Genomic DNA, 11567 nt, shown 5'->3' with positions numbered 1-11567 from the left:
GCAGGAGGACCCAGCTCCCATCATCTCCCACAGGAGCAGGAGAAAACTGAACACCTGTACCCTGCAGTGGTGTCAGTCACCTTCACCACACGGTTGTAAAAGACTGAAACGTTTGATGAAACATCTAACTGTTGGAGACTCAATTAGTTATAAATTAGAATTAATTTCTAATACTTCTAGTGAATATGACCTCTGATTTCAAAAAGCACATTATCAAAAGATGCATTAATAAAGAACTCCATCTAAAAATGATCTTTTAATGTGTTTCAACTGGTTAGCAAGAATATGACAAGAACAAATGTAATTTTAGCTGCAGTTTGCTTTCTGGAATATAGAATGTTGAAATCTCTCCTTGCACGTGATCCATTTCCTGACTTTAAGGATGACATACTCATCCAGCCATCCAACAAGTAATTGGAAGTAATCACTCTCTATCTCACACAGTGTGTAGACTTGAAAGCAAGTAACTGGAAGCTCTCTTTGCTATCAGACGTTCAAGAATTAAAAAAAGCAAAGATAAACAGTACAAAATAAGAGTTCACGTTCTTCCTTTATCTCATGCGTTCATGGGAATGATCTTGATGTCATGGGCATTGATGTATCTGAGCAGGACTCGGGCTCGCCTCTCGATGACGTCGATGAGCTTCTCGATGCCCTGGCGGCCGCCCTGACTCTCCCAGTACAGCTCATCCAGAAATAGAGACTGCAGGAGCCTTTCTCGTAGCCGCTGAGAGCTCAACACACCCACAGCCATGGCAGGCAGCCTGGAAGACACAAACACACACACACACACGTGCGCGTCATGAATTAACGCTGTATATGCCCAATAGCAAGATAGCTGTGCAAACTACAATACATCTATTCAGGCGGTTTTGAATTTAGACTGAAAGAGGCAAATTCTTTCTGTAATTATATTACTTTGTTGCATATGTGATGCTTACAATAAGCCACTGTCAAAGGCTTGCACAATATATCATTTGTTAATAATCAGAAGGCAGCAAATGTAGGAAAAAAGCCCCTTTGTTTGTGTGTGTGTGTGTGTATGTGTGTGCATGTGTGCATTCTGGCCAACCTCAGATTATTCAGATGAGTATATAAGATGTTTTTACAAATCACACCATTCACATAATCTGACATCTGTAAATAATTTTGGTCTGAAACAAGTAAAACAATCTAACCATGTCATGCCCAGTGTTCAACAGTGTAAGTATAAGTATATCGCAAGGGACATCACAAAATGGAGCTCCAGCATGTTTTAGTCTATCTCATTCAGCCTTACTCTTTACACCACTCTTGCGCTGCCCAAATGGTATAGCCCATCAATGTATCCATGAGATCATGCCATGCTGTAATGTAGGAAATATGCCAGGCTGTGCCATTCTGTAGGAGAGGTGGGGCAGTTTCCCTTTCACATCTGATTTCTTTCACTACACATGAAGTATCAGTGCACAAATGACCAAGCTGCATTGGTGGGTTCCGACAGACTGACATCCAGATGTCCTATAGTGTCCATATGGTCCCACCGGTATCCCCTACCACATATAAAGTCATTATGTATCAATTGTGTTTTCCTCAGACAGAAAAGTGTAAAGAAAAGTGTAACCCACATCTTGTTGAATTGGACAAGGATAAGAAACATACAGCAATATCAGCAGGAAATATATATGTCTACAAATCACTAAAGGATTTTTAGGCTAGAAGGACTAGCATGAGACCATTCTATGGACCAGACACTGAAGCTACTTCCTGAATGCTTACTTCTCACTGGCTCACTTTTTTAAATAAAAACGATTTCGAAGTTGTAAACATTTCAGGATTATAGAGTTAATTTTTATTAAACCAGTTTAATCAATACTTTCGTAAAAACACTGAAATGAAATGACTGTAGTTGTACGGTGGAGAAACTTTCACTTTGAATTCTTTCCATTATATAGCGAATCAGTGATTATGGAAATAAATATGAGTTGACTGATTTCACTTGAACTTACTCTTTGATTCCCTCCAGCAGTTTAAAGTCAAGGTTGTCTTCGTCCCGGTCAAAGAAGCCCTTGTTGTTGATGAAGACAAGATGTTTGGGGTCATGGGTGCGGTGGACGATATGAGACAGTTCAACACTGTCCTTGTCTGCACATTCTCCATGGTAACCAAGCTCAACACAACTGTCCTCTGGACGGGGCCTAAACCCACAGCAGTTCCTGTCCAGCCGCTGGTGAATCTAACACAAAGAGACACACTAATCTCTTGTTTTTTTTTTCTAGTATTATAAAATGCAACATTTAATGCACAGTACATTAATTCTTTCATCACAAAGGGTCTAAAAATATAATGACTTCAAAAACAAGCAGCAGAAATCACATTTTTGTGATACAGAGAGGGGGAGAGAGAGAGAGACCAGAGAGAGAGGGAGAGAGAGGATAAAGAGAGAGAGAGACCAGAGAGAGAGAGGATAAAGAGAGAGAGAGACCAGAGGGAGAAAGAGAGAGAGAGAGAGAGAGAGAGAGAGAGGATAAAATGAGAGAGAGAGACCAGAGAGAGAGAGGATAAAGAGAGAGAGAGAGACCAGAGAGAGAGAGAGAGAGAGAGAGAGAGGATAAAGAGAGAGAGAGACCAGAGAGAGAGAGAGAGAGAGAGAGAGAGGATAAAGAGAGAGAGATCAGAGAGAGAGAGAGAGAGAGAGAGAGAGGATAAAGAGAGAGAGAGACCAGAGAGAGAGAGGATAAAGAGAGAGAGAGAGAGAGACCAGAGAGAGAGAGAGAGAGACAGCCCCTTGCTGCACAGTGGATATCAGCACATCACCGCCTGTGAGACAGTGGGTATCAGCTATCTCACCATATCTCACCCTTCACTACTCACTATATATATTTAGTTATGTAAATACTATATACAAGTATGTTTATAAAGTATATATTTTATACATATCTTTTTTTAAATGTTGCAAAAACATTTATTTTAAAATATTATTTTTATTCACTACTGTTGGCACCTATTTTGTAATAATTGTTGCTTTTTGTCATTTTTGTGTTAAGTTTTCTTGGTGCAATGCTTTGGCAATATTGTTCTCATAACAGACATGTCAATAAAGCTACACTGAATCTTGAATCTTGACAAAGAGATGAGAGAGAGAGAGAGAGAGAGAGAGAGAGAGAGAGAGAGAGAGAGAGAGAGAGAGAGAGAAAGAGGGAGACAGAAAGTGACTGAACACGTCCACCTGCAGCAGAAAGTCAAACAGCACCAGTCTGCTCCACTCATAGTGGTGGATGCTGGAGCAGTTCCACTCTGGCCTGGGAGCCCCACGCTGCCAGCACCTGTGTTTGAGCGAGGCCTGGTATTCGGCCCAGGTCAGCGTGCCGGCCCGCCCTGCGGTCACGGGCCTGACTGCAGCTTCCCACAGGCTGACGGGACACAGCTGGCCGTCTGGAACACAGCGTGCATGCCGAGGTAGGTGAGCAGGGACAGCAAGTGCTTGACTAGAGTTTACGCAACCTCTGTATGAACACAAGCATGAGACACGATCCCATGCTCCAAAAAGCGGATACGCTGCAGTGCAGTTATCAATCCTGAAATATGTGAAGTATGTGAAATATCTGAAATATATGCAGAAATGTCTACCGTCATCACGCAAAGCAATTATTCTATCTGTCATCGATTAAAAAAAAAAATCTGTTGTACATATTTTTATTAGCTAATTTCCTAATCCCCAGCAAGTTACCCAAACCATTTATTTGTGCTACCCCTTAATTATAAATATTCATAATTATCCAAAAATATTGCAGTGTTTTAAATATGATATTAATTCCTAAGACAAAATGAGAATGAATGAATATGAAGGCTATACCAAAAATTCGGAACCTCCTGCTGACGGTTGGCAAACTTCTGTTCAGCCCCAAGACCCTGTCCAAGTGAAAAGCGAACACTTCACTCATATCGACCGGTCTCTTGATCACACCACAGTCTCCAATGCACTCTGACGTATTTTCCGAGTTTTTGTGCACGGTTTCATTAAACCTCCCTGCGCTATTAAACAGCAATACGGGAGGAGAGTCTTTGGGTTCCAGGCTCTTCAGATGCGTAATTTTACTGCCGGCAAGAAAGCGCATGTCAGCTATGTCGTCTTTGCTAAACCAGGGGGGAGCCCTCTGGCTATAAATCCGGATAGAACTGACGGTATAATCGATGTCATCCATTTGTTTAACTTTGTTTTTTTGCAAAGATTGTGCGTTGTGTATAATTTGCTTCCAAGTGTCACGAACGTCCGTGCGTTTTTGTTCCCATTCATCCTTGGCAGGTTTCCCTTTTGTTCCATCATGTGTGTCCGCCTCTTGCTTTTTCACTTTCCTTAACTTCTTTCCGCGAAGTTTTGGTCGCACAGTTCCCCTTAGGATAGCGGGTTTGTGTCGCTTAGACCTGAGCGTTATGTACACCACGTTAGAGCGTGTTGGAGTGGGAGAGCCGTTCGTTTTCTCGGTCGAGATCCTGGTCTCATCAGCAGAGTCACTGGCATGTTTGCGCATGGAAAACACTCCATTACCCGTCCAGTACGCATAGCGCCTGTTCTGGTGATCTGATGTGTGACTCACGGGTTGTACAGCGAAAAAGAAATAGACAAAGCAGGCACCGGCTATGAACAAAGTCCTTCTGGCCTTAGGGTATCTCCAACAGTAGCTGGACACTCTCAAAAATGACGACCAGGACAAATGAATGAGTTTGTGTCCTATATTGCCAAGACTCATCTGACGCTTCTCCATTAGAATCTGTATCTCTGCATGATTGATCGAATACTGCCGCCTCTGTGCCAAGAGCAGCCCGTAACTTTACCGTTTCTTTTTTTTTTTGCGCTCGAAGCTAAAGAGAACAAAAAAGGTAGCGCTGCGGCTGCGTTGTGCTTCTCGACTCCCAAGTCGGTTTGTGCGCTCTGTGGAAAATGTCTCTTATTTTCATTCAGACTGAAAGGAGACAACTGCACCAGCAGGTCTTACCGGGTCAGCTGAGACAACAACGTTAAAAAAAAACACAAAAAAGACAACAAAAATAAATAAAATAACTGGCATGAATAACACTCACGGAAATAGCTTACAACTTACCTTTGGAACTTACAGAGAAATTCGCCGAAGACAGACACGTTGAAGACAGAAAGACTCATTTAAGACGTAAGCGCAGAGATCTAAAATCTTTTCCCTTTTTTTCTGTTTTATTTTTAGATAGAGACCGTAGCTTACTGAGCAGAGATGTTCCAGAAATTATAGGAAGATACGGAAAAAAGGAAAAAAAAATGCCATTTGCCACGAACATATATCAAAGCGACATCTACTGGCATTAACCCCATGTGCGGTGGGTCTAATTATATCTCTTGACATCATAGTATACAGTATCATCCTTTCCTTAGGCGACAGGATTAAAGAAGTTACCACGTCTAGACTGAAGGATATATTTTTTTTTATTTATGTAAAATGCAAAATTAGAAATAGAATAATTAGAATTCCAATGTTGTTGGATAGAACTTGTCTAAGCTACAGGTTATGGAGTTTGCTCTTTTTTTTTTTTTATAGCTGATTGTGAATCAGGTCTGTTTTATTGCCTGCCAAGCAATAAAACTGAAATCTGATTCAACCATTCAGAAAATAAAAAGGAATTTACAGCAGTACATAAGCATGCTACAACAAATACAAATGTGATCACTTACGTTACCACTTGTTCATCCAAAGTCATCATTGTCTTACATTTAATTCTCAAATATGCAGGAAGATTTTCCACAGTTGTCTTACTCCTGCTTTCCCTGGGCTTAGATTGTTGTAAAATTCCATCATGACAATATCTACCAAGTAAAGTGCTATATACAAATACCGTGGAATCGACATGAATCTCCACCTCCTCCAATCCTGTCTTCACCCACAACAATTGGAGCACTTTGCACATGGTGCCATGATGCAAATCACAGACAAGTCAGCGGCACAACAGAGATTCATGATCCTGAACAGGAGTTCAGTCCAGTTCCATTTCCTCTTCACCTCTGGAGGGTTCACACCATCTTCTTTACAAGGGTGTTTAAACATTTCTGTGCTGAGATGCTTATGTGAAACCTGGCACAGGGTAGCAGCCTTGCACAAACCCTGGAGGAGATGCAAGGGTACAGGTCAGAGCAGTACGGATGAGGGCCAGTTCAGAGCGGGACGGGTGAGGGCCAGTTCAGACCGGGGCAGTCGAGAGCCCAGGCATGATGATTCCCAGGCATTTCCCCTGAAGCTAAACTATGTAAACTGTTTTGGCGTACTGGTGATGGGATTAGTCAGACCTGCTGCAGTTACTTTTCACTGATTTATCAAGTACAGAAAGTCCTGAGCTATGAGGACTTTTATGTCCATATTAAAATTCATACAGGAGTCTGTAGAGCCTGTACATCAAAGTACAAAAATTTATAAACATTGTGGCTAGAAATTTAGTAGAGCAAAGAGACAAATGGGTTTAATTCAAAGTAATGCCCCCAAGATTTCAGGCATAGGGTTTTTAAAGGTCCCTTTACATGCAATTTTAGGGATGTGCTACCCTCCAGTGGCAGCTGGTGGTAAGGAGAGATTTGACAAGGCGGTTAGTATCACACAAAAGGCTATAACAAACAGTGGCTTGTTGACCAGACACTGAGGACACAATTATCAACTCAGAGAGGAAAAAAACAAACTTTTACTCAATTAACTCAGGTTTTTACTGAACAGGTAACAGTGACATAGCAGCATTCTCAGTTAGCCAGTAAAAGTAAGCCAAAAGTCAAGGCTGTGAAGTAGGATGAAGTGAGAAGCATAACCAAACTATTTTTAATTTAATTCAGTGAAATATTGTTTTGTGAAATAAACCTCTCCAACCCACCCAGGACATCAAATAAATCAAAGAAAGTACATAAAAAGGAGAAGAGGGGAAAAGTTACAGCACAAAATACCATAAAATGCTATAAAATACTAACACATTACATCAGAGCAAGCTTAAGGATGTATTACCAATTCATTCAGGGAGAAGCATGGCAGTAGCTTATATCAAATATGTGAGTGTGTTCAGTAAGTATTTATCATACAATCCTCATGTCTCCAAATGCCAAAGTGTGGAGAGTGACCTGATTGGAAAACACTCAGAAAAATAAAAGTGTTTTCCAAGAAACAATGCTGGGGACCAGTCATACATCCTCCCACTGAAGTGAACCACTTACTGAGATCTTCTTAACAACCACACTTCCCTACAGAGCCACAACCAAAGAATCACCCCACAGCAGCAGACACAGGGTTTGGAGTTTAGCCAGACGTCACTTACGGTTGGCATTATCACTATAGTGATGACCAGGGCACTGGACCAGGACATATCTCTTTCTCCATGCACTTTTTATAACCACCCAAGCCAACTGTCATGTAGTGTCAGTGTTCATGATGGTATAGGCCAAACCTGCCTGCTGCAGCTTTGTTCTTCATAATGCATTTAACATATCTGAACATTGACTATCCACTTCCTGTTAAAATAACCTCAATGAATGCATAATGGCTTCATAAATAACATAAAAATAATGAAGAAACACTAAGAAAGTCACCAAGCTAATTAAATGCATTCCTGTCAATAATTGATAGGTACATGAGTGACATAGCGCATAATCAGAGTTATTGATGTGTGTAAACCTCTGTGGTTATTATAGAGAGAGAGCGATAGAGTCCGAAGTTACCTTGAAGTGGCGCATCCGTTCAGCCATCCAACGTCTCCCTAACACAGCGTGCCAGGCCCCAGGTCAACGCACTCTACAGCTGGCACAGATGAAAGGTTTTCTGCAACAGCTAAATGAGTGATATTACAATGTCTGACAGCACAGAATTGCATGTGCATGCACAACCTTACCACGCCCAAACGACTCTTCCCAGCGTGGTGGCAGCATGTGCTATGGAGGAGTGAGGCTGCATGTCTGTTCCCAAGGAAACCACCCAAACAGCAGCACAGAAGATCCCACTGAAAGAAAAACAAAAACACTCCTACAGGAACGTAACGCACACTCACTTCTGCCACCTGCTGACCAGCTCGAGCATTTACAGCAGAAGCAAGCTGAACCACACCAGTCATCATGTTTCAGGTTTCTACAGCTGCAGGTTCTGTAGAAAGGAGTTGGTATTCGTCTGACCCGACTTGAATTTCCCCCTATTGAAACCAGTTATCTGTGTGCACCATTGCTCAATGTACCATTTGGCCACTTAGAGCTAGCCTAAAGCCAGGTTCTCCTATAGGGAGGGACCTGTTCTGTATGATGGATTAGTTATTTGTCTGGCCTGACATGAGCCCATCAGTGTGCTTCTGAAAGTGCCCCTTTGCCCATTTAACCATGTGCACCATTGCTCAGTGTGCCAGTTAGATTTGAGGTGTAAAATGATCTTGGGCTCAAATCAAGTTTTTCTTATAAGGAAATAATTATTCTCTTTGGTTAACTCTTTATTTATCTGGCCCACAGTCATGAAAGCCATCAAAATGGATCCATTGTGCTGTATTACTCAATGTGCAATGTTGCCAGTTCGATTGCCAGTTCGAGGTATAACGATCTTGGGCTAGACTAAAATCAGGTTTTTCTTACATTGCATTAGACCTTAATTACAGGTAATTATACTTTCAGGATAAAATTCCACCTTTGTATTTCTTTTTCCTGTGTGCACAATGTGTCATGTTGCCAGTTGTGATGTAAGATATCACCATGGACCTTACTAAAATCAAATTATCCTTTTACAAGGAGACTTGTTCCCTTTTGAAATATCCTATGTCTGGCCTCTGGTTATTTAAACTCTCAAACCTGAGCTGGTATTCTTTATTCCCAGAAAGCCCCCCAGCATCAGGGAGAAGTTCTGAGAGAGGATGCGGATGAAGAGTCTGAAGATGAAAGTAATGATGATGATGATGATGATGACTGGACTCCTCAGGACATGATGTTGCACATCTTTCTCACCGAGAGCAATTTCTCCATTTGGCTTCCTGCAGCTTTTATTGAGGAAGAGGTAGAGTTTGTCAGAGATTCAGCTCAGCACAGCTCTGGACAAACCCTCAGACCCAGTCCGCAAATATCTATGAAGGCAAAGGACAAACAGAAACACACAGATGAATCCGTCCACTGCTGACCTTCCAGGAGAGGGGTGGTCAACTAGCCCTACCTGCAAGGTGGCCCAAGAGGCGTCCAAGGTCTCCCTGACCCTTTACGTACATGCCAGAATATGGCAGGTACCACCCTCTGCTTGGCATGAAGGCTTGGAGGGCCAATGCATGGGGTGTCAGCTTCGGCATGGCGGGGGATGCTTGCACACTTGGTTGGTATCCAATTTACAATATGCCACCATCTCCTGATGCCTCCAGGACACTTAACCCTGATTTCTTGGTGGCAGCACAAAATGACCAAGCTCAGCACAGCTCCAGAGTTCCTGATGAGGTCAGAGCTCACAGCTCCAGTGCTGCTCCTGCTGTGGGCCAGAGCTTCAGAAGCCAGATGGAGCAAAGTAGCTCCAGGAAGTGGAGTAGGAGAGCAACATTCCCACCGAGCTCCCCTCACAGCTCTGAAAGGGAGAGCAGCCCCAGCAAGACGAGAAGATGAGAGAATGAACAGGAATGACAAGTCACTTCACTCAAACAATAATAATAATTTTTTTTTTAAATAATGCTTGACCTTTTGAGGAAGTAATCATGTTTGTTTACCAAAGCCTGTGTTTTATTGTTTAAGATATTTCTTTAATCACATACAATACAGTCCATAGTCTTAGACAATTACCAAAAACATCATGTTCATTCCAAGATTTATTCAAAACTAATATAAAAGTTTACTTAGCTGATACGTATTATACTGGAATATATTATTTAACTTTTTTTTTTCATCTTCTTGAGAAATCTTTATAATAAACTGAAATATATCTGAATATCTTGTATGCTTAATATTTTTCTCCAATTTTCAAAACTGTTGCTACAGCATATATTTCATTCAAACTATAATCTGTGTAGACTTCCAACACACACTGTCAGCTGTTATTATCTCTTATAGGGTAAGACTTGACAGTGACTCAGTGTGGTAGTACGTGAAAATCTGCTGAACAGCTGTAACAATGTCAAAGAAGCTCAGTGAAGCAGTATGAGGTCAGTCTGTTCCCCTGATAAACTACCCAGCACCAAATCACTTCAGTTCTTCGTAGCACATAGTAGGTTTTTCATACCTGACTGAGTATAGGATGCAGAATATAATGTCATTCACATAATGAGGGCCCAAGGAGACAGGATGAGAATTATAGTGTGGAACAGCTGATGGCTTGCTAGGGTTAGGGTGAGATAACACCTACCTGATTCAGCATGCCTGTGGGTGTTGGCGACTATATGGAATCCTGAGATGGGATGCATCTAAAGAATGTAGACTTCAAAGAGTACATGATTGCCTGAGTGGTGTCTTTTAAAGAAAAGGCACATTCTTAACAGTCAACAGCTGTCACTCAGGAATTTTGTGTTCTTGGCCCAATACCTGCAGCCCAAATCCTACTATGGGAAAGGTGCTTTGTTATGAGACACACATTCTTATATTGAACTGAAAATGCACTCAGCCCCATATTTATTAAAACACAATCATTTTTTCCTCATTGACATTCCATTCACTCACATCCCATTCACATTCACAGCAATAGTCAAAACACAAGTTTGTGTTCAAAACCTTGTTAGAAGTAAAGATTTTTCTACTACATGGAACTTAATTACAGCTATCAATATCCTTACCCATAAGCTGTGTTTAAAAAGCATTAACCAAAAAATTCGATACAATGCTTCTTCAAGACATGCGTTTGGGCGTACTGCGTTGGGAACGCAGACTATATATGTACAATCTGTGGTTATGAACGTGCTGCCACCATGTGATATCATAAATAATTTTCCATGATTCATGGGGCACATTTTATGTAAGATAACATAAGAACAAAAAACACCAAGCATATTTTGAAATGTCAAGGGTCCTCTTTATTTTAGTCAGGCACCAAAAGAAAGAATGTTTATCGAAGACCCAAACCACTTAATCGTTATACTTTATTAGCCCCTTAATAATAATAATAATAATAATAAGAATAAGAATAATGCTATTATTATCATTATTAATAATAATAATAATAATAATAATACTATTACTATTATTATTATTATTATTATTATTATTATTATTATTATTATTATTAATAATAATAATAATAATAATAATACTAATAATAATAATAATAATGCTTTCATTAATAATGATAATAATAATAATAATAATAATAATAATAATAATAATAATAATGATGATGATGATGATGATGATGATGATAATGATGATGATGATATTATTATTATTATTTTCAGCTCATGGGTGAATTCCCTGCTCTTCGGGTAGATTTGGTCCTCCCGCCCCAGTGTTTACGGCCTTGATTTGAAATAAGAAATATTTCACTAGATAAATATTTAAATTGTATTTTTATCTTTTTTTACATTCGCAGTATCAGAATGAGAAGCAGAATACATTTATGATCGCATCTTCATTTAGTTCATTTTTATCTGTAGCTTAAAACACA

General features: G+C 40.4%; 1 protein-coding gene across 5 annotated transcripts; it reads right to left on the bottom strand.

Annotated features, from left to right (window-relative positions):
- Positions 1-243: 243 nt before the first annotated feature.
- Positions 244-7951, bottom strand: gask1b (golgi associated kinase 1B). 5 transcript variants are annotated; one of them, XM_035532311.2, is made up of 7 exons: positions 7864-7945; positions 7694-7772; positions 5681-6107; positions 3836-4984; positions 3209-3414; positions 1989-2215; positions 244-764 (listed from the first exon to the last, which is right to left on the bottom strand). In XM_035532311.2, the coding sequence occupies exons 4-7, from the start codon at positions 4743-4745 to the stop codon at positions 557-559; spliced, it is 1551 nt and encodes a 516-aa protein (XP_035388204.1). In that variant the 5' UTR covers positions 4746-4984; positions 5681-6107; positions 7694-7772; positions 7864-7945; the 3' UTR covers positions 244-556. The 5 variants fall into 5 exon arrangements, with proteins under 5 accessions (XP_035388204.1, XP_081555111.1, XP_035388206.1 ...); XM_027018196.3 differs by having other exon boundaries at positions 604-764; positions 3306-3414; positions 7864-7951; XM_081698985.1 differs by lacking the exon at positions 7864-7945 and having other exon boundaries at positions 7694-7790.
- Between the last annotated feature and the right edge of the window lie 3616 nt (positions 7952-11567).

This window comes from Electrophorus electricus, chromosome 16, assembly GCF_041902795.1.
Source record: "Electrophorus electricus isolate QZ-2024a chromosome 16, ASM4190279v1, whole genome shotgun sequence".
NCBI classification, from domain to species: Eukaryota; Metazoa; Chordata; class Actinopteri; order Gymnotiformes; family Gymnotidae; genus Electrophorus; species Electrophorus electricus.
Note: the sequence above shows the minus strand (reverse complement) of the source record. Positions and strands in the feature narration are given on the sequence as shown.